The 22,392-nt window shown below is 41.5% G+C and overlaps 1 protein-coding gene and 1 long non-coding RNA gene across 4 annotated transcripts; one reads left to right on the top strand and one right to left on the bottom strand.

The window, feature by feature from the left end:
* Nucleotides 1-3,969: 3,969 nt before the first annotated feature.
* Nucleotides 3,970-12,569, top strand: tspan31 (tetraspanin 31). 2 transcript variants are annotated; one of them, XM_030424506.1, is made up of 6 exons: nucleotides 3,971-4,176; nucleotides 7,409-7,576; nucleotides 7,713-7,793; nucleotides 7,922-8,062; nucleotides 8,706-8,816; nucleotides 9,903-12,569. In XM_030424506.1, the coding sequence occupies exons 1-6, from the start codon at nucleotides 4,114-4,116 to the stop codon at nucleotides 9,975-9,977; spliced, it is 639 nt and encodes a 212-aa protein (XP_030280366.1). In that variant the 5' UTR covers nucleotides 3,971-4,113; the 3' UTR covers nucleotides 9,978-12,569. The 2 variants fall into 2 exon arrangements, with proteins under 2 accessions (XP_030280365.1, XP_030280366.1); XM_030424505.1 differs by lacking the exon at nucleotides 9,903-12,569 and having other exon boundaries at nucleotides 3,970-4,176; nucleotides 8,706-9,014.
* On the bottom strand, nucleotides 7,583-21,689 carry LOC115585848 (uncharacterized). 2 transcript variants are annotated; one of them, XR_003984784.1, is made up of 3 exons: nucleotides 21,552-21,689; nucleotides 16,804-17,012; nucleotides 7,583-8,888 (listed from the first exon to the last, which is right to left on the bottom strand). It is a non-coding gene; the product is annotated as an uncharacterized LOC115585848 (long non-coding RNA). The 2 variants fall into 2 exon arrangements; XR_003984783.1 differs by having other exon boundaries at nucleotides 16,841-17,012.
* Nucleotides 21,690-22,392: the final 703 nt, after the last annotated feature.

Raw genomic sequence — 22,392 nt, 5'->3', positions numbered from 1 at the left:
CACTTTGTCGTCCTTGCCTATCCGGATCTCCTCAGACCCGAACAGACTCGGTCTGGACTCGTTTAGTCTCATTAATCCACAACAGTCAGTTTAGATGCACAGAACGGGACCGAACCGCCGGCAAAATCCCGGTCCAGCTCGCGCTGCTGCAGGTATAAATCCGCTTGTTTCTTAAGGTGTGTCGTGGAGTCGGGCTCTGCAGTGATTGGCTCTGGTGCGCATGTGACTGTGGTGGCTATGCTTGACAATGCTAGGGGAATTGGTAAAGCATTTATGAAATAATTTATTAACGGCATCATTGCAGTCCAAACAAATCCGACGTCGCACACCCTTAAACCAGGCAGCAGCCATGTTGAAACTTTCAGGTCAGTCTGATCCTGATCCGCAGAGATATTTGAGGAACACACACACACACACACAGACACACACACACACACACACACACACACACACACACAGACATAGAGAGATGTGTTGATAACTGTAAATATGGGTCACTGATCAGGTGACAGTGCTAATACTGTATGCATTAAGTCCAATGTAGAGTTACCATGTAATCCTCTCTGTGTGTCTGACATCAGTGGATATGTTTAAGTCTTTACAGGTGTCACAAGATCTTGTTATTTCAGGTAAACAGCAGCCTCAGCCGCCTTTTGAACAGTGTGGCCACCACAGCAGTCAGAGCTGCTGTAGTGAAGAATATAGTTTGAAATGAGGAAGTGGATTGTTCAGTTCAAACCTGCAGAGGAAACTGAGACACACATTGTCGTGAGCTGACTTCTGTGGTCTAGAGCGAGAGAGAGAGACACCCCGATCAGCCACCGCTTCTTTTTCTCTGCCGCTTCTGTTTTTAAAGTTTGTGCTCGTCTCGTGGAGCGAACAGCCGGGACTTTGCTTCGGTTTACAACAGATCCATGTGTCAGGATGAACAGCAACAGTAAATCGCCAAGCTCCACTACAATAAAAGCAGAGATCAAGAGGCATGAATCCCTCCAGAGTGCAATCAACAGACTCTCCAAGCAGTTTGAGCGAGTGGCGGATCAACAGCTGCGCTCAGGCCTGAAAGTTTACCTCCACAGTATTCAAGGTAAGCTCAGACTTTCTTCAAGCTCTCTGTGATGGACTTTTGTTCGCTGCATTTGGAGAAGAAAGCAGAATATTACCTGTTGGCTACACTACCATCAGGATGTGGTGCATGGTCTGACTTCCAGGACGCTTTAATGCACCTCTTGATTTGATAAACAGGAAAAATGCAGACTTTGGCTCGCAGTAAGTTTAGTGTTTTCGTCAGCATCCGTCATGGGGTGTGGAGGGGAAAATGATCACACAGGTGATAAATATCTTCCTGTGCTCTTCCTGTGTTAGTCGGCGTGACTTTCGACTCTGCCGATGATCATTTTCATTCTCATTTCACTCTGAGGGCAAAAATTCACCTCCTGGCGTCTTGTATGTGGTGGAATTTGTTTATCAGTCAGCCTCTGGACCGGGGCAAACCAATGGCAACATCCCTCAGCAGCTATCGCCATGGCAGCAGGATGAAACCTGCTGTGTGGCCTACTTCCTGTCTGCCAATCTGCAACTGCCCTCAAAGCCACTTCCGTTCAGACAAACAGGACTTTTTCATGTGAAGCTGATCAGTTTGACATCTTTTCCTCATATCTTTACCTCCCAACGTTTCTTACTAATGTGGACAGAATTGTGTTAAAGTCAAACTCTGTTTCTTGTTCTTATCTGCGACCTTTTAGTGTGGAGACAGAAGTGACGTACGCAGGTGGGAGATGTGTTCAGATCCGTAACGATACAACAGCGTGAAAATGAATCTGTTACAAGTGAATGAAACCCAAATTCTAATTGTCCCATAAGCTTTACCAGCAAAATATTTTCACCCAGAGTATCCAAAGTAAAATAGTGTTTTCAGATACACTCCAAACTTTTCAGATTAAGATTTTAACATTAAAAACACAATAAATGCAACAAATTAATGAAGATTAAACCGGTCGTTGGCTAATTACCACTCATTGACAAGTAGAGTCTGGATGGGATGGAGTCCTGTCTCATGTTCTGCTTCAGTAAAAATATGAATATGTGACTTTTACTATGAATACTTGTGTTGTGTTGCTGCTTTTCATTAAAGTGACACTTACATATAAATGAACGAGCCCTTCTCTATCGACCACCAGCAGATATCGCTCTCTATCTTTACAGAACCAATCACAATGTTTGTTTACAATAACCTCCGGGATATAAAGCCCTCTACGTAACGTAGCATGCAAACAATTTCATCTTCCTGGATCAACATGACCAAATTATCCAGGGTCAACATGGCAACAGATGATGTGCTCTCTGTGTTAATCCGGACGGCAGCACTCACATCAGTAACCTCATTACATCAAATAAGGGTATCACACTATATCCTACATGCTGCTCATTTGTTTGCATAGTCTGCCTATTTTAGCATGCTAACCCGCTAATCTGCAGTAGCTCATATTCTGTAAGGTGGTGCAAGACTATAAAAATCAAATACTAATGATTTAAAGACATGCAGCTAAGGGTTTTGCTTCATTGTACCACAAGCACAAAAAGGTAAATTTAAGGAGAACTTTAATCTGAAACTTGTGGTTGAACGGCTTGAAATCAGCGCCGACATAAAGGTTGTCACCTGCGATGTGAGATCACAGGTAGATGTTGCTTCGCTTTTAACAGGTTTGAAAAGGTCGATAACCGCTGCGGCAGACTGTGAAATCTCACAACTGAGTGACAGATGAGACGCAACAGATGAAAACACTGATGTCTGCTCATCGCTCAACAGGAAACAGGGCGTGACAGACTAGTTCTGAAATGTGTTCAAATTGAGAGTTATTATTCACTCGGCGGTGACGGCAATTGGGTCAAATTTATGTGTGAACAAACAACAGGACGTGCATCTGATGCATTACTGAGCCTATTGTGTAATCCTTGTGTAAGCGTCCTGTCACCATCACAGAGAGCTCACACTGCTCACACACACTGGGAGTCCTGCTTCAACGTCCTGGATATTATGTTTTAGTTTCACCTTTATTATGACTGTTTATTGTTTTTGTAAAACATCCTTGATTACTCACAAAGGGTTTATCATTCAAAATTAAAGGTTTGGCTGTGTGTGTTATGCATTGCACAATATGACAATGATCCCTCAGATGTAGTTTTGAAACACTTGTTCGGCAAGTTACGTAAAAAATGCAATATATTACATATTACTACTAGGTACCTTAATTTCAAAGTAATATATGAAGTGACGATATTGCTGTCTGTGTACAGTTATAATTACCTATTACACTACTTTTTGGTTATTTTAAATACTTGAATGTCCTTGTCCTTGAGAAAGGAATACACATTTTTAATTTTAGGCTCATTCACATGAAACACAACAGGCCTATACCTTCTATAATGTATGATATAACATCTTTTTCTTTTGCATGGACATATGGGGTTTAAGAATGTAAATTAAAACGTGCTTAAGGCTTCAATATAAGGCTACAAAAAACAGCTTATTTCAGTCACACAGAGACTAAATGAAGAAATTAAAGGCCCGGCTTTATTAAACACATGCAGAGCCTGTATTAATATAGTAATACGGTCATGTTCTTGTGGATGGGTTCCTAAAAGAACAACAATAAACTCTTCACTTTTGGACAGATTCTAACGTGACTCAAATGTAGAAATAAATTACAGAAATATTATTAGTAACGTGTGATATTACTCCATTACTACTAAAAGTTGTATATTACCCTCAACACTGCCTGTTACAAAGACACATTTCACAGTTTCATCAGTGCTCTGAAACAAAAACTTCTCTGGGAATGTTATAATTATGAGAAATATGTATATAAAAGTGTGTACAGACAAACAGCATCTTTGCTAAATGTATCACAAACCTCCGACTGCTTCTCCAGCGATGACGTAGTTGACACGCTGACGTCACATGCGGCGCGGGCGTCATCAGTTACGCCCTCTCCACTGGCCAAAAACATTTGTGTCCAGACGTTAGCGCTCCGGAGAGCCAGACTGCACCGGGTTTTTAAACTTTTTAGTCTTATTCATTAGCCTGGATCAGCCCATAGAGGTCTTTCGAATATGGTCTGTGGCGGTTTCACCTGTTCCAAAAATGCGCTTTGTTCCCTGAATGTGGTTTACATGGTGAGTGTACAAAATGGATCATCAACGCTCAGTGTTAGCTAGCTAGCATTAGCTCAGGCTACCTAGCTTCTGAATGTACCAGCGCAACGTTAGCTACCGATTCAGCTACAGCGCAGGCTAATCACTAACGGTTTCGCCTTTTGCTCCACATGCCTCTGTTTTCACTCCGCAGATGAATATTGGTATGGACTCAGTTTGGTTTATTACATGTTAGAATGTTAGACATTTGTAGCGTACGTTAGCCAAGTAGACAGAGATGTAGAAAGTAGTATTCTAAGCTTGTAGCTAACCTCACTAGCCTGTTAGCTATCGCCATTATGTGTAAAGAAGGCACCGTTAGCTTGAGGCCAGGTGACCTAAAATGCCAAGTGGACACGCTCGAATGGTTTGTCTCCAGCAGCCTCTCTCGTATCTTGTCACAACAAGATATAATCAGCTCGTGTGTTTGTGTCTTACAGTCATGGGAGTTGTGGTTGTCAACACAGCTAGCTAACATAACCCACACCGTGAACAGATGGTTAAACAGAGATCAGAAATATAAAACACCCCTGATCCAGAACAACAGTCCTATAGTAAATATTATAAAAGATTTAAAAAACAAAAAACTGAATACTAGGAGACAATAGGTTTTATGGTGAATGTTGAGGCTGTGGTTACTGCATTATATCTTGTAACTTTGCACCTCCACATGTGAAAATGAGGCAGACGACCTACAACCAGCCTCGAGCATAAAGTGCAAAACCCACTCGAGGCTACTAAACACATGAAGTTGTCTCAACAAAATGTGGTACCTGTATCTAAGTAAGACTGTCTCCATGGAGGCCTGTTGCATTGCAACACATCACAAAGGTTTTTCTATTGTCTAACTGTTGCGTAGTTTTACTGACGTGTTGACCCTGTTAGTTGTTATTGACCCCTCCTCTGACATGTTATCAGCACTACTGGTAGATACATGCTGAGAAGTTATGTGTATTCATAATATGTAGAGATGAAAAGATCTGTTGATAAGAGATCAATTTAAAAAAAAAATAGATTGATTAATCACGTTAATTCGACTATTTCAGTATTCATTCTTTGGGTAGATAGTCTTAAATTTTGGACTCAGGGTTTTTGTTGTTGTTTTCTGCTAAATGTAGACCATAAATAAAAGGAAAAATGACAAATACCAAACCCCTCAGCCTTAAAAACATGCTGAAAACACCGTTTTATCAGATAACAAAGAACCATGCAAACAACAATACAGTAGAGTATCAGAAGGTATTTAATTAAACGGAAGACATTTGTTGCAGCACTATGCCGTCTACCTCAACCGTGACCAGAGAAATATCTGTCTGAGTCACACACAAGTTATGCTTAGAGACCTCACACCCCGGGACTGAAGCTCTAAATATCCGTTGATGATTACTACCAAAGCTCCGTAGCCCAAAAGTGGTATTCATGACAGCCCTACATTTAAGTCATACCTCAAGTTTAAATACCTCCCTGGTAGTTCCAGGAAGAGTTGCAACGCCGCGTTATGAGATTTTCACGGTACAGTAACCGACGCAGGAAATTTCACAGCTTCACGCTATATGGTATGACACAATTATTAGCAGTGACAGTGAACCTTAAAAGACTGAAAACGGAAGGATGTTTTTTTTTGGTTGAACAAACACTTTATTGTAATTTCACCAAATATAATGTCCTGTTATATGTGATTGTAACAACACTAATACAGTAGGATTTGATGACTTAGACAAGCAAATGTACAAGGTGGGATACCTGTCAAATTTCATACCACAGTTTACCGTAAAACTGGCACATCACTGCAACCCAGTGAAAATCAATATAAAGATGTCATCTGGGGATACTGGAAATTACAGTAGACATTTTCTGTATTTTCTGATGGTAAGTTTACCCCAAAAATGAAACTGAAAACATTTACCTCTAATCCACACGCAGACGGAAAGTTGGGTGAAGTTTCAAAGTCCACAGAATATTTCTTGAGCTTCACAGCAAAACAGTGTTGCACAACTGAAGTTTAAAAAGAAGAAGCTGTGAAACCTCAGAAATGTTTTGTGTTCTCTGAATCTTCACCCAACTTTCCATCAACATGAGGTTGAGTAGAAAATAATGAATCTTCAGCATTAGGTGAACTTAACTTTTGATATAGTGTTATGATATTTTCCTCTTCAGTTTGGGTTAGTACAATCTGTAGATGAAGAGCCAGTGTTGCTGTGATAGAGCATTGCACTGCTGAATTGCAGTAATGTAATAAGATTTTCTGAGCTGAGCTTAATACTTAAATGAATTGTGGGTGCCTTTGTTTATGCATGCTCGTAATATTTTTGAGACCACAAAGTACCCACAGTTAACGTGACAGAACATAGTTTTTTTTAAATCAGTGTTTACGGCACATCTTGATCGTGTTTGTCTTACTCACTATCAACTGCTGTCTAAATTCCTTTAACGCTTGCCAGGTAAACATGTTGTGAAAGCCATGGGAGTTAACCTGACATTTCATAGGTCACACAGCGAACCGCACTTTAAGCTGACGAGCTGACTGTCCCAGTCGACCTCACTGCCGAAAGAAATGCATGAGACACGACCCACCCAGTCAGAAACCTTTGGAACGTGTACACGTGCCACCAATCAAGTTGACGGCTGAGTCACTGTAACTGTCATCTGTGTGGTGATGCTGTAGTTGCTGTGTAGAATGAGGAAGACAGTGACAGCAGTGTAGGAACACGTATAAAGACAGGAAGGACAAGCGGTCCCTTCATGACAGGATTAACCTACTTGGGTCACGCCAACATAACTTATATAATGTTTTGTCCGTTCAATCGAAGATCGTATGACATTATGAGTAATAGATTTTAACTGATGATTGTGTTATATATGCAGTTGGTGTCTGCATCTTTTAAAAAGTAAACAATTGAAGAAACTAAATGTGACAAAACTCAACAATGAAATCAGTCATTGTAATTAGTTTCAGATGATCTGATCTGGAAACCCTGTCAAGAGGCCAGCAGTCTTATGACCCAGAGCCACATGAAGAATTTATAATGTTAAACTCACATTTTCAGTCAGTCTGCTTCACCTGCATTATTTATACTGCGACTTGAGTCATCACAGACCTCTCAACAGCATAGCTGGTGTTTTCAGGGTTGTTTGTGGTAATCGCAGCTATGTAATCAGATGCACGCTGCCTCAGCTGACTCCGATTTAACTTCCTCCCCTGTCGTCCCTTCAGCTGGTCGGGCTGCTGCTGATCGGAGTGGCAGCATGGGGGAAGGGGTTCGGCTTGGTGTCGAGCATCCACATCATTGGTGGGGTCATCGCGGTGGGCGTCTTCCTGCTGCTCATCTCCATCGTAGGACTCATCGGAGCAATGCACCACCACCAAGTCATGCTCTTCTTTGTATCCTTCTCCCGCCTCGTCAGCAGGTCACGCACAAGTTGACCCATAGAGTGTGATGCAACAGTGGTTTGAAAGTTATGTTGTTTTGTTTTTGCCAAGCGTCTGCACGGTTGTGTCTTTGACCTCTTGCTCCCAGTACATGGTCATCCTTTTTATCGTTTTCCTGTTCCAATTTGGAGTTTCCTGTTCCTGCTTGGCAATGAACCGCGGGCAGCAGGTGAGCAGTCGTAGAATGTATCTTATTCTGCATCCACGTCAGTTCAGCTTATACTAAAACATATTCATGTCTGCATAGATAGTGCGTCTTTGTGATTCCATGTTATTTCTCTTACTTGCTTTTTTAAGGAGGCGCTTCTGAACTCTGCTTGGGGAATGTTGGAAAATAACACTAAGACAGACTTGGAGAGCCAGCTGAACTGCTGCGGGCTGCTCAACGTCACCGCCAGTCGGACACAGTTTGATCAAGACTTACAAAACTGCAACGCTGTAAGGCTCAATCATAATTGAAATTTTCACCGTTTCCCCCGCTTTCAGGCACCCTTTTGCCCCTCAGAACAGAGTTTCGAGGGGGTAGTGGTTGAAATCTCCCCTTTTATGAATCGATGGTGTTCATGTACGGATGCACCAGAATATTCCCAGTATGCCGTCTTCAGCTGTGGGCATATCTAACTAGCTACAAACTAGTACCAATTTTTTCTCATAACACACAGTTTAAAGTGTGCCTCTGATAAACACTTCACCCTCCACCTCTACCCAAGAAGTGGTCGGTAGGAAAGGAAGTTTTATTTTTTTGTTACATCAAACAGGAAATCACTCTCACTTGAGTATAAAGTCAACAGTGGTGCAGCCTTATGTTGTTGCATAACAAAAATATTTAGTTTCCCTTCATTCTAATAATATACAGTCTGCAGTAAATATTGGTTTCACTATGTATTTCCAGTTACACAATACCTCCCACTGAGAAAATGTGACATAAGCGTTTCCCTCACCCAGAATAAGTTGAAAGAAAACCTTCCTGTAGTTCTCAGAATAGATTTTTCGTAGCTAATACCAGTTTAGCTCACAAACCGTTGACTCATACTGCTGAAGACTAAAGGCCTGTCTTCTTTATTTGTGTCTTTCACTCCAGTTATGCAAAAAGAAAGGTTTCTGTTACACCTGCGGGGATATGATGCTGAATCATGCAACAGAGGCTCTGAAGATCCTCGGGGGCGTCGGACTCTTCTTCAGCTTCACAGAGGTGAGAGTCCGCTCTCCAAACCTTTATCTGCTCTCCTTCCTCCTCATTGCATCGTTCTGTCTGTCTCTCCTTCTGCGAGGGACAAAAGAAAGACAAATAACCGGACTGAATGATGTATTTAGCCAAATGGATGTGTGCGCCTCCATTTGCATGTGTCCACTTCTTGGGAAATATTCCATCTAATTAAAATATGGGTTCTAAGTGAGATTTTTGTGGAGCAAATCATGCAGTAATCACAAGGTCTGACCACACCAGCATTTAAATTTGGCAAATTCTAAGTGCTAACAGTGGTGATTAACGAGATGACGCTGTTCTAGCTTATTTACTGCGTTGCAGGAGTCGATGGTTGAATAAACTGTGTGAACGATTTGTCCCGTTAGCGACAGGGTTGAGTGAATCTGGACAAATAATGTACAAAATGAGAACAAACTGTGCGGGGGGAGTGAACGGCACAGTGAAGCGGTGCAATATGCCCAAAATCTTATATCTAGAAGCTGTCCAGTGTAAACCTTCTTCCAAAGCACATCAATAAAGGATCTCTGGCTGTGTTGTCAGTTCAGTTCATGTCCTACAAGTAAACCCTGTTCTCAAAGAAATCTTTAAAAAAACTCTTTGTCAAAAAAGGGTCAGCAATACGGCCTTTGATGTCGCTGATGGATATTGAAAGCTCATTTTAAACAACTTTGAGACTTCAGATTTATTTACAGCCTACATGCTGACAATGGCATGTTAGTCTAACACTAATCTGTTGGCTAACAGCATGAATGTAAACAAGCTAACAGCTGTCACCTTTTTCTTTTGTGGGGGTTTAGCCATTTTATGTTAGGAATCACCTCTCGCAACATCATATGATGTTGTGTGGAACTAGTATTTTCATTGACCATTGTTTGTTTGGTCTATAAATGTGTCTAATAAATGTGTTTCCTAAAGCCGTCAATGATGTCTTAAAATGTCTTGTTTTGTCTTCCGCCCAGAGATGCTCAGTTTACTTTCATAGAGGATGACTGAACCCTGAAAAATGTACATTTAAGAAGCTTGAGTCAGTGAATTTTGATTTTAAAGAAACCCTTTTAACTTCTTCTACAGATCCTGGGAGTGTGGCTCGCTGTGCGCTACAGGAACCAGAAGGATCCACGAGCAAACCCAAGTGCTTTCCTATAGTCTGTCCCACGTACACAGTGCAGCGCCATAGATGAAGTTTCAGACACACTGGTACACATAGCATCACGCACACCTAGAGGCAGACACTCAGGCATATAATACAGAGCCACACCAACGACAACAGCACAGAATGGACAGCGCACGTAGCACCTGACAAACACTGAGAAGCAAAACAACACACACCTTCACCCGGGACTGAGAAACTACAACGTCTGTCACCTGTTCGGAAAAAAAGCTCAAGCTGGAAGACCTGGACACTCATGTATGAAAGGATAACTTGTGATACCACAAGTGTGGTGGTGTGGTGTCGCGACCCAGCCTCGATTTGAGTACCAGATCTCCTGATTGCCGCCCGCTAGTTTCACAAGCGATGAGACATCTCTGCATGTGTCCTCCGCCTGCACAGACAAACAGCCTCTTTGTTTGTTTCATTCCTCACACCAATCAAATGACTGTGCAGTGTTCGACGGCTAACTTGTATGCACCTAGACATTTTTTCCTCTCGTCTCTAATGTAGTGCCACCACTTTAACAACAGATATAATCCTCTGGTCAGTGCTATCGGTGATGTGTACAACTGTATATCCAAAACGTGTCCAGTGTGATGTTGTCAGCTGAGGAGGGACGAAGGCTCATACTGGGCGTGTGTTGTAAAGTAGTTTTTGGATTGTATGTAAATGTTTTTTTGTTTTTTGTTTTTCCAGATGCCATAAATGCCGGATTAACAGGATTAGGAAGCAAGATTAGATTTTAGGTGATGTAGTTGCTAGTCATTCTGGTTCAAATATTTATGAACTGTAACTGAGCCAACTAACTTTTACCAGAGATGTTAGGATGCCAATGGACTGCAGCCTTGATGTTGTATATAATCTTTTCGAAGTCATTCTTTGCCATGTGGTTGCTCCGCTTGTTGGGAGGTTTGCCTGCATATATGAGGTCTTTGAAGGCCACATTTGAAAGGCAAAGTCCCTCCTGTTCTGTCGGATCACCTTCAGAAAAAATATGTATGGTACTGCCATGAAGTACATATATTATGGTTAAAAGATATTATATAACTTCGAGAAAGTCCTAGTTTGTCATAAAACTGATGAAATTTAAGAGGTTTTAATGTGTAATTTTAAAGACATCACACCCAGCAGTCGTGTTGGTGACGTTAGCTTAACGGACACCAAAACATTACGGCACAATATGTAAAATGTAACGTTAATATATGAAATAATTACTAAGATGATCAACAAAAATGTGAAGATGTCTGTGTTTTGTGTTGCAGAGACAGCTACTTAAATTAGCATGCTCCGACTTCACAGTCTGGGCGTACTCTTAGCTACATGGCTAACTGAGCTAGCTAGCGGTTTCTCTGGTGATATGCTGCCTCCTGTTTGTTTTGAGTATGAATTCAACAGTTGTCTAATCTTTACGTACTGTACCTTTAAACCTTGTTGCGTATATTAGCTCGCTCACAGACTAAATCTCCTTAAACATCGCGGCGGTTGTCAAAATGGCCAGATTTCTCGTGTTTTTAAAATGCTTTTTCTGTGCTGATGTGACGGCCATTTTGGCAACGCTGACGTATATCGTGTTAAAACTTGATGAACATTTTTGTGACAAACTGACTTTCTTGGCTTGTGAATGCATCTTTTTATTTGACAAACGTGTGATTCATGGCACAATTCGAATAGGATAAAAGACGCGCCTACCATCGACTACTGTACATGTTGTTTCTGAAGCAGTGTCCCATGGGAAACTCCAGAGGAGGCGGGACTTTGCCTCTCTATAATCAACTCCTTCCTGTATTTACTCTGTTCCTTTGTGTGGCACAGTGATGTTGCTTAGTTTAGATTCTGGTTGTAGAGAAGTGGATTCAGGTACGTATCATGACCTCCTGTGTAACTGGAAGAAATCTCAATAATGTAAAAAAAAAAAAAAAAGTAAATAAGAAGTGCTGTTTGATTTCAGGTAATTGGGTAAATTTGACTAAAACTGCTCATCGCTTAAACCCAATTTTGTTTTATAGTGTTAATTGTGAAAATGTGCTTTTGGTTGCAATATTTCTTTTTTTTTTAATATTTTGAAATTCCTCTGTAGAATAATTCTGTTCTCTTTTGCCATCAGCTCCTTTTCGTTCATCAGTGTTATTAAATGCTTTGTAAAAAAAACGTGTTAAATATTATCAGGATGTATTTAAGTTTCCGTTGGATGATGCACATGATAGCCTCAAGTTATGTTGAAGTTTTTGGTGCCGAGCTCGATGTTGGTCATTTGATGAATCATGGCTCATTAATTTCTCTCTTTTAAAAGATGTGTTTTTTCTCTTTTGAATTGCTTCTAACTTAAAGGACTAACACTAACTGTAATTATATTGTCTTACTTGAATCTGTCGGCTGATATGGATTTCCCTGCTGCTGGTTTGGAGTTCTCGCTGGTGTAAAAAAAAAAAAAAAAAAACACAACAAAAAAACATTTTGACAGATCTTAAGCATTATTATGCCATATATTACACCTCACTTTGAATTTGTGTGCACTTGTTCTTCAATTTATCTTGATTTTTTTGAGACCTAATTTTCCAAATAATAAAACCTCGAATTGGAAACTGCTTCCCTTGAGTCATTGTTTTCAGTTTATACAGCGGGGTGCAAATGTCTTAGAGCACATTGGAGATTTCTTACATCTAGCAATAAATAATATTTAAAGTGGGTCTTTCTCCGTGTATAATCTCGTCTAGACTAAAGGTTTCTAAAGGGGCAGTGCATGTAACTCTAAAATGCTTTACAGATGCCGGATCAGTTGCATCCAAAGCACGATCAGGCAGAACCAAAGTGACCAGAATCAGTTTCTACTGTAAAGATGCTCAGGTGAATTTTTTGTTTAAAACAGTCTTCATGACATACCGCATGTGAGGCAACGTAATGGTTGGACAGGTGTGGCCAGGCTGGATGAATATGTAATATTTAAAAGGTGGATGTTACAGTGTAGTTTGTCAATCACATCTCAATCATTGTTCAATGACCAATAACAGTTTACCTTCACATGAGTAGGCTTTGTCTTTGAGCTACTTCACATTTTACATCCTGGGTTAAAATGTTGTCAGTTTGAACCAGAATCAGCACCAGATAGTTTGAGCTGCAGGTGCTGATGGATAGCAAAGCAACAAATTATGCCTTTAAAAGGGATTTTGGACAAAAATGACCATTTATAATAGTAGTGGGGACATATCCCCATGGTCCCCACTGTAAATGACACCCATGAAACAAGATGTTCTCAGAGGGGAATAAGTTCCCTGAAACAGCGTTTGAAGCTGGCGAAGAGGCAAAGAAGGGTCCTGCAAATACGAGCCAAAGTAAAACAATGAGTCGGTTAATTCAGTTAAAACCATCAAAGATTTTTTTCCTCTTCTGATGAACATTTCCTCCCCAAAACTGCACAGTGCTCCTTTAAGCACCTCCAGATATAAAACTAAAATATTCTGAAATTCATGAACACGTTGAGATGATTTCATCATTTGTATCAAAACAAATGCAAAGTAGACACATTCCGACAAGCGGTCTCAAACCTTTGTGACGGTGTTCACCTGTTATTGTTTAAACTACCTGTTGTTACCACGCTGAATTCTGTCTCACTCTCATATAACTCCCTCATATCTCTAATATTTTATACTGTTCTTTCCTTTTTGTACAAAAAAAATAATGCTCTTTTTAAAATATTGTCTCTTCTTAACACCAGGGAGTACCACTGTATTTTTGCTGTGTTGTTATGTTGCTCAGAAGCACAATGACAAATTGAATCTTGAATGGTGTAATGATGTTATTATTTTGTCTCTTTAGCTCTATAAAATCAGACCTCCTGTGGGCAGCACTCAACAGAAATCATTGTAGTTTTGAACATGTGTTTTTGTTGTATTTTGTTTAATGTTTAATTGGCTGTTGTGAGCGTTTGAAGATATTCAAAGAAATAACATAATGATTGTGAAAAATGAAAAACACCATTTCAAAAACATGTCAAAACAATATTCCTTGGCATGATTTCAGTCCTTTTATCATTCATAATGGGTGATTGACCTATACAACCTTTTAGTTTGGGTTGTACAGATTTAAGGGATGCGATCATTTGAAGATACTCCAAGAAATTACATCGCAATAAGCAGAAACACCAACGTAGTCAGCGGTGGACCTTTAGATTGCAGAGCTCAATAAGGGCCGATTTGAAGCTGCTGGGAAGTTACATCGTGGTCGTGATGGCACTAAAGATATGACACCTCTCACCACATGATGGCAGTACAGAGTCTGTGCAGCTGCCATCTCTTTATCCACCACTGACTTGTTATTTCAGCCTGCTCTTATATGGGTAAATACCTCCAGACAAGCAGGGAATTTGTAAACAATGGTGGCTTCTTCTCCGGCGGCTGCCATCGCGAGGATTGATTGCGAGTCGAAGGTGGATAGCATCAACGTGGCAGCTATAAAATTAATTCACTCAGGCAGTAGCTTTTTGATTCCCTGTGATATTCCTTCAGAAGCCATTAATCCCTTCAGCTGGGATGGGTCCAGTGATGTGGGGGTGGGGGGGGGCAGAGCAGAGCAGAAGGAGAGCTCAAGTACACTCTGATAGGAGAACAGAGACGACACACGAGGAAATTATACTGATAACTTTCAACCAAGGTTGTCCTAAATGAGGATAAACTGCTCCTCTGCCCTCGTCCTAATGGCCCATGGCAGACTGTCACCATCGCCGCTGCCCCCCCTTCAAGAAAAGGCGTGACCTAATCTCTGGCGTGGGTGCACCCTGCCAGGGAGCACCTGCGGGTTCATTTTCCTGAGACGCAGGAACAAATATGTAACTAAAATGTGCCTGGTAAGGGCTTTGGGTCTTGAGAGTTTCCGGTGGCGAAGTACCAGCATTTTAGAAAACTGCACCACAAATCGCATCCCCTATCCTGTCAGCGTGTTCTCCTGAGGGCCCGGTGCCAGTCCCCACCCTGTGATGCATGTCCATATGCCGGGTGTATTAGCTTGGAGAAGCTGTGGAGAATCGCACCAACAGGGATGGCCATCTGTCCTCTTACAGATATAGCATGGACTCTGCAAGCGCATGAAAGGCAGGATCTTAAAACATTTGGTCCATTATATCACAGCGCTGTGATGAATGGGCTTTACAAGGGCCGGTCCTATAGGCAGAACTAATTATGTATAGCTTTTCAGCATGGGGGCAGGAAAAGGCAGCTTCCAGATCAGGAGGGACCAATGAATTGTCTCTTATAATAGTCCTACTTTCAGCGGTGAGAGATGAGATCTTTAAAAGCACCAGCGCTATGCTGTAGAAATAGTAAAAAAAGTACTGCATTCAAAAGCTACTTAGGTAGATTATATAACATACATCGCAGCTTTACTGGCATATTTTCATTTGCTTTAAAAAAAACAAACATGGGAGATTAAAAAAACAAGAAATCACATACAGTCCCCTCACCCCCACTCACTCATGAATACTAAATACACCGGATTATATTCATCAGGATCAATGTGTGCGTCACTAGTTTGTGCCACTCAAACGGTCAGTATGTCCATTCACAGATATTTATAGTTACTTAATGATTAATTTATCTATTATCTCCCAAACTGTTTTGTTGTAACGTTTATTTAGGAATGAAACATTAATGATTCAGTAACAATCACGTCGTTCCTGATTCATCCCTGACTCGCTCATCGTCACTACTCACATCTTTGTTAACTTAATAAAACTTAAAGGTGCGCTATGTAGTTTTTAATCAGAAGAGAAAGATCTTCACTGACTGATTTGTTTTTATGCTTGAACAAACAAACTAAATAAACAAACTCTCTCTGTATTCCTTACTGAATAAGCAAACAGACCTTGTCTCACTTTGTTTATATGTGGCGGACCCTGCCACCTTTGTCGCTTCAAACAGTGTTCTGGGACCTTATTTTTCTCTGAGAGCAGCCTGTTTATTCACTTGTGAAAATCATAAATATATCAGAGTTCGTATCATTACCTCATTAATATTGTATTAATATCAAAATACTTAGTCTGAGTTTCTTCTCCATAGAATTAAATGCTTTATAAACCATTTATTAAGCAGTTGTTAATTGTTAAATTGTAAGTGTTGTTGATAATAATTTGCAAGCGGTTTAAAATACTGTGCAGTTCATGTATAAACATTATCTGGATGGACGTTATAAGGTTACAACGGATGTTTATTAACCATTACAAATGTTAATAAATGTTTTTTAGAGTATTTAATTGTTTGGTAACCGTGACATAACTATAGAGAGCTGAAGCCACGCCCCTTCCTTTGGACCCCATGGGACCCTATTTGGGAAAAAACTTTATATGATAGTGAGCGGAGAGAGACATATAAAAAAAAGTTGTGCCATGAATCACACACATGATCTGTAAAATACCATCTTGTTTTGTGTTAAATTGCTCAGTGAACTACAATCGTCTCAACACACGTCATCAACACCAACATGGCCGCCGCCTCGGCACAGGAAAGGTCCTATAAACGATAAAAAACGCAATAAATCTTTTCATATTGACAGCTGCAGATATATGGTCAGTTCTGTGAGCAGCTCCGAAAGGTTTAAGCTTCCGGTTTTGGTGAGTGTTCAACGAGACGATGTTGACATGTTTGATTCATGACACGATTCAAAAGGTTCACAGATTCTCTCTCCATTCACCACCACACAAGGATTTCTGAAATAAGGTCTCATGGGTCAAACCGGAGGGGGCGTGACTTCGGCTTTCTACTAAATTAAGTTTGATTCACTATAAATTCACCATTACATAATTAAGGTTATTATAAAGTGTCACCTAAGCACCTTTACACCACAGGCTGTTTCCATTTGTGCTGATCACCTTTTCCCATATGGATTTCTTTTTTTTTTTTACAGCATCTACATCCAGCTGCATCCTGCATCAACACCGGGAGTCTCTTCTGTCACAGGAAACAGGATTGAACTGGATTGTTGGGGACAGACCAGCGCAGCTTCAGTGGGTTTGTATCTGGATCTAGATTCTTCTCAGCGCTCTGCGAGGACAAACAGGAAGGCAAATCATTCTCATCAGTGAAGGGAGACAAACAGGTCAATATGGCCTATCAATAATGAAACAGAGCAGGGAGGCATGTTGTTAGTCTTCAGATGGAAGGGCAGTACAGGCCATCAGGGGAGTTAATCAGAGGATTCATGTCTTAAAGAGGTATTTCACTTTAAAACCGCACCTCATCTTTTATCTCCACGTGAGTTGAAGGACAGGAAGCTTTATTCGACCGAATGATCGAAACGTCCAGATTCTGGCACTGTGACTCAGCCTTGAATGGAAAAATCTTTGAAACAATATCCACTTTATATAATTTATAGTGCTGAATAACACCCAATTTTAGATCCATTCAGGAGAACACATTTAGAACATGACGAGTGGTGTTAATAAGGGTTATTTCAGCTCATCTTAGAGCGCTGTGGGGCTGCATCACACAATAACGGGGCTGTAGATGATGAGGAAAATTAGGAAAATGGCTCAAAAGGACTTAAAGGAAACGGAGGAAGAAATGGAAAGGAGGTGGGAAAAAAATGAGGTTTACAGAACGTTAAACATAAATGTGACTTCCTGGTGAGCAGACACGAAATCCTCCTCTTATTAATCTTGGAAAAAAAAACATAACAAATAACCTTTTTTTTTTTTTTTTTTAAATGATCGGTTCATTAGCATCCACCACCAGCCCTCCCTCCCTAAACAGAATCATCATAAAATAACCCTCCTACACAGCGTACCATCATATGATCAGACATTTCCTACACTTGCAGAGAATATTATCAATTTGTGTTAATGTATACTGCACAAATCGTGTGTTACAGTCTTAAAGGTTAAACAAAATGCTTGTTTTTTATGTCGTTAATTGTTCCTGCTTTGTGTGAGAGCAGCGTGAGCAGGAGAGGCTTCCTGTCCTGCTGTTACGACGGTCGAAAAAACTCTATAAACAAACAATTAGGCTGCACTCATGGCCCTCTGTTCGATAATGCAAACAACGGAGCACGGTCCATACATGCAGGACAGCAATGCATACATATATACATATATTTATATTTATATTAGGGGAATGATGCATGATAGCTAAGGTATGGCACTGCATCTCAAATCAAGTGTTATGCTTAAAATAAATCCATATCTGTAACAAGCAGAGTGTGAAAAATCAATCATGATCAATGTGACAGGGGATTTTGTGGGAAGTGTTGCTATGGAGGAGAATGCAGAATGTGAGAAAGAGAGAGCGAGGAAGGGAGGGAGAGAGAGAGAGAGGGAGGGAGAAAGAAAGAGAGAGAGAGAGAGAGAGGTAAGAGGGCAGCTTCTTATTTTTTTTGCACACTGCAGATTAAAGCGACCTCTGGACCTCTTCCTCCGATGTTTCCCTAATTACCTTGTCTCACCGTCCTGATAAACGGCACTGAAACGATTTCCTCCTTCTGTTTACAGCTTAAAACCTTGACACGGTGAGGCTTGTGGAGTGCATGCGGAAGTTTTAGAACAAGTAATGTGCAGGTAGATGTCGGCTGCGTCTGCTGTCTGTATTACAGGAGATGAATCAGTCTCAGCGTAGTATCTTGAGTAATATCTGGGAGACGAGGGATTCCCTGATTCAGCTCCCTGATAACTCATATCAGGCCCGACCGATACAGAGTGGTGTAGGGATGACGTATTTTTATAGGATAACCTGGAAGATAGCATCGCCCTGGTTCCCTCGACAAAAAGCCTGTGGGATTTTTTGACTGGATTTTGGAATATCGCTGAAAATAATCTTTGTGATACTCAGCAAGATAATCCTCACAGATGAACATCATACATCATCGAAGCGTAAATCAAATCGCTATAAGTAAACAGCTAATGTCAGGCTATGAACAGACTGAATACAAAAATGTCAACAGCAGTCACCAGCAAGACCAGCATATGTTGTGTTTTGGTGCTGGTTTTGGTGCTGGTCTATGCTGGTTTTTCCAGCAGGGCACTAAGTGTCTTACTACATAATTACTACATTCGTTATCTATAAACTGACCAATGTACAAGTTGTAAAGATCAAATTAAAATAGTGACTGAAGTCGGCCTGTGAAGAAGGACTAGTTAGTAGATCCCTGCTGGAAAAAACACCTAAACCAGCACCAAAACACAACGTGGTGGTTCGCAAATGAGCCAGCACCAAAACACAACATGGTGGTTCGCAAATGAGCCAGCACCAAAACACAACATATGCTGACCAGCATATGTTGTGTTTTGGTGCTGATCTATGCTGGGTATGAGCCTCTGAATTCGCTGTGATGACATTTAATGTCTGTGACAACCTCTGTACTCTCATTTAGACACTTGTCAGCATATTTATATATGACTATGATAACTGGAGTATTTGATCCAATAATATTTGGAAGGTCTAGATTCAATGATTTTATCCCCATTCAAGTTAGCCAGGCGCTAAACCGGAAATCACCCGGCTTTATCGGCAGAAGTCTCTCGTGCGCATGCTCTATGGGCCCACAACATGGAAGATCCAGGTATTTTTAAATGGACCCATTTCGCTGTAGTGGCCGGACCATGTAACTACAGCATCACGTGATGCCTTTCTGCCAGAGGTGGATTTCATCGTTCAATGTTGAGATTCAGTTCCTGTCGGTAAGTTTGGCAGGAAGAATCGTTCGCTCATTCAGTCGTGTTTCCGGTACAACGTCGTTTAGCGGTGAATCGTGTAATGCACAGTTCTCAGCTCCTCATTGTCAAACAATTGTGCTAACGGTCAACATTACACTGTAGTTCAAGGCAAATACATAGCTGCAACTTCATGATTAGGTGTACAGGGTTCTCCCCAGAAATTTTCTGGGGCGGTCGTCTTCGTGAGTCGGGGGGGGGGGGGGGTAGTACGGTCTTCAATTACTACGTTAGACTGACTATGAACGGATTTTTAAGATGCATGTATACACCCCAGTGCCGGATCGGATTGGATTTTGCGTTCTGCGCAGGCGCAAGATTTTTCCCCGGGGCCGTGAGCCGGAAGTAGACGGGCGGCGGCGGCGCCTTTCCTCCGAAATCACGGCAAGAAAGAGCGCCAGAGTGCACCTAGTTTGTGTAATTATCATGTACACTATATACGAAGTGTACAAAGATGTAGCTTCGTCTCGCTCTTCGTACGCCATCTTTCTTGAATGCCGAGGCAGCTGGTGACGTAAAGAGGTCAGCTGGAGGTGTTTCTGTTACCACTAGTTGAAATGGGTACAGCGCCACCTAGCGTACCGGGGTATGACATGCTTTCGGCCAGTAATTCAATTTTCTCACTGGCATGTATACTCGGATAATTGCAGTTGTCCGACTGAGCAGCATAGTCGAACTATGGCTGTAATCTGACTAAGCTGTGCATGTAAACGCACTGACTGTCAGCCGGGGGCTCCTCGCAGTCAACCGCGAGTCAACTCGCAGCCCAAACAAACACCCGCTATAAAACAGCTAACATTGAAAATTAGTATAGTGGCGCTGAGCTAGCAGTATAGCGGCGCAGTGCTGCTGTTTCACCGTCTGGGGAGAACCCTGGGTGTACTTTTAGACAACACAACAGTGGATATTGTGTATATTCACCTTGACATTAAATTGACATGTATTGAAGGTAAGCCAAAGGTGACTGAACGAGAACGATGAGCTACGAACAAAATGAAATGTTTTTTTTTCATGGAAACGGTTGCTATGCTTTCCTGTTTCTCATTGGCTAAAATTCGACAACAGTGTCCTAGACTCAGCATACGATTGGCTGGCTCTCAGTCCTCTACAACACTCTGATAACTGAACAGTGAACAACACAGCGACTCGTCTGTGAGAACAAATGAACGAATGAGGGAGAAGTGAAATGTGTTATCAGGTCAGTTCATTCGCGTTAAAGAGTTGTTCCTTGGAACTGATTTGTTTGCAAATGAGCCATCTTGACTTTCTGCCCAAAAAGATCTTTTCCATTAAGCTAACATTGTGAAAGAAGTGTCTCTAAAATGGAGGAGAAAAAAATGTAGCATCACAACCCCGCGAAATGACTCAATTGACTATCATAATTTGCGCCATTCGGTCCAATAACATCTGGAAAGTCTAGAAAAGCTGCATGATTAAATTATTTTATCCGTCTTCAAGTTAGCCGGGCGCTCAACAGGAAGTTAGCAGGCGCGATCGGCGGAAGTCTCTAGTGCGCATGCTCTGTGAGTCCAACACCACAGAAATAATTGTAATTTAGTTCTTAATGTAACATCCTTGCGCCAGATTACAAAATTAATCTGTAATTGTTATATTACGTCTGCCATTCTTATTATGAGGCTGCGGTGATCTCGAATTTGGTCCATAACGAAGGCTACAAAATGGCGGTAGGGCGAAACAGATATGACCGTTAACCGTTAAGGGCCGTAACTCTACTCTAAAACGTTACTTTCTCTCAGTAACAAGCTAACCAACACTGACCCACAATTGCTCTTCTTGCTGTTAGCCTACACACACACACACACACACACACGCACGCACGCACGCACGCACACACACACACACACACACACACACTCACGGAGGGTCCGGTTCATACTTCGCGGGCTCCTCCTGCATGTGGCCGCAGCGGACACGTCAGCAGCGGGAGATCAGCACCGTGGACAGCGGCGGCTGCTCCATAATAAAGCAGCTCCATCCCTGCCCGGCTGCTGGGAGCACGGGGAGAGACGACCAGCACCCATCGGTGGACGGACGGACGGACGGAGACGGAGACGGGACGAGTAGAGGAAAATAACAGCGACTTGTTTACAGGATGACAGTCGGAGCTTTTGTTTCTTCTTCTTCTTCTTCTTCTTCTACTTCTTCTTCTCTGCTCTCCTCCTCTTCTTCTTCTGCTGCTCTCTTCTTCTTCTTCTTCTTCTTCTCCATATTCCGGAAGTAGCTGCTGCGTTTGTTCAATCTCCAAGCCGACCATTTCGAGGAGGAAAATCAGCGCCAGCAGTATCATCACCACCATCTATCTGATCCAATAATCAATGCCATTACTGCTGTGTAATTGCTCTCGGATGCGAAGACATCTCCATGCGTCTCCTCCAGCGTTTGTTTTTTTTTGTTCTCCCCTCTCTCTCCTCTGATTAGAAGACGGTGCCTTTATTCATCCGCCTTTCTGACATTTTCAGCGTATTTTTTTATTATTATTATTATTATTATTTTGTGTTATTGGCGCTGACGATGGACATCGAGCGACGACGGGAAACACGGGGCTGTCGGGTGTTTTTGTGCTAGGCTCGTGAGGAGGAGAAAGGAAAAAAAAAAAAAAAAAAAAAGGAAAAATGCAAATGGAAAAAAAAAAGGATTGTGTTTTTGATCTCGACGTGGATTGTCGGGGATTGTTCGTGGATCAACCGGAGGCTTTTTTT

Source organism: Sparus aurata, chromosome 7 (assembly GCF_900880675.1).
Source record: "Sparus aurata chromosome 7, fSpaAur1.1, whole genome shotgun sequence".
NCBI lineage: Eukaryota > Metazoa > Chordata > Actinopteri > Spariformes > Sparidae > Sparus > Sparus aurata.
This window is presented reverse-complemented; position numbering and strand designations above follow the sequence as displayed.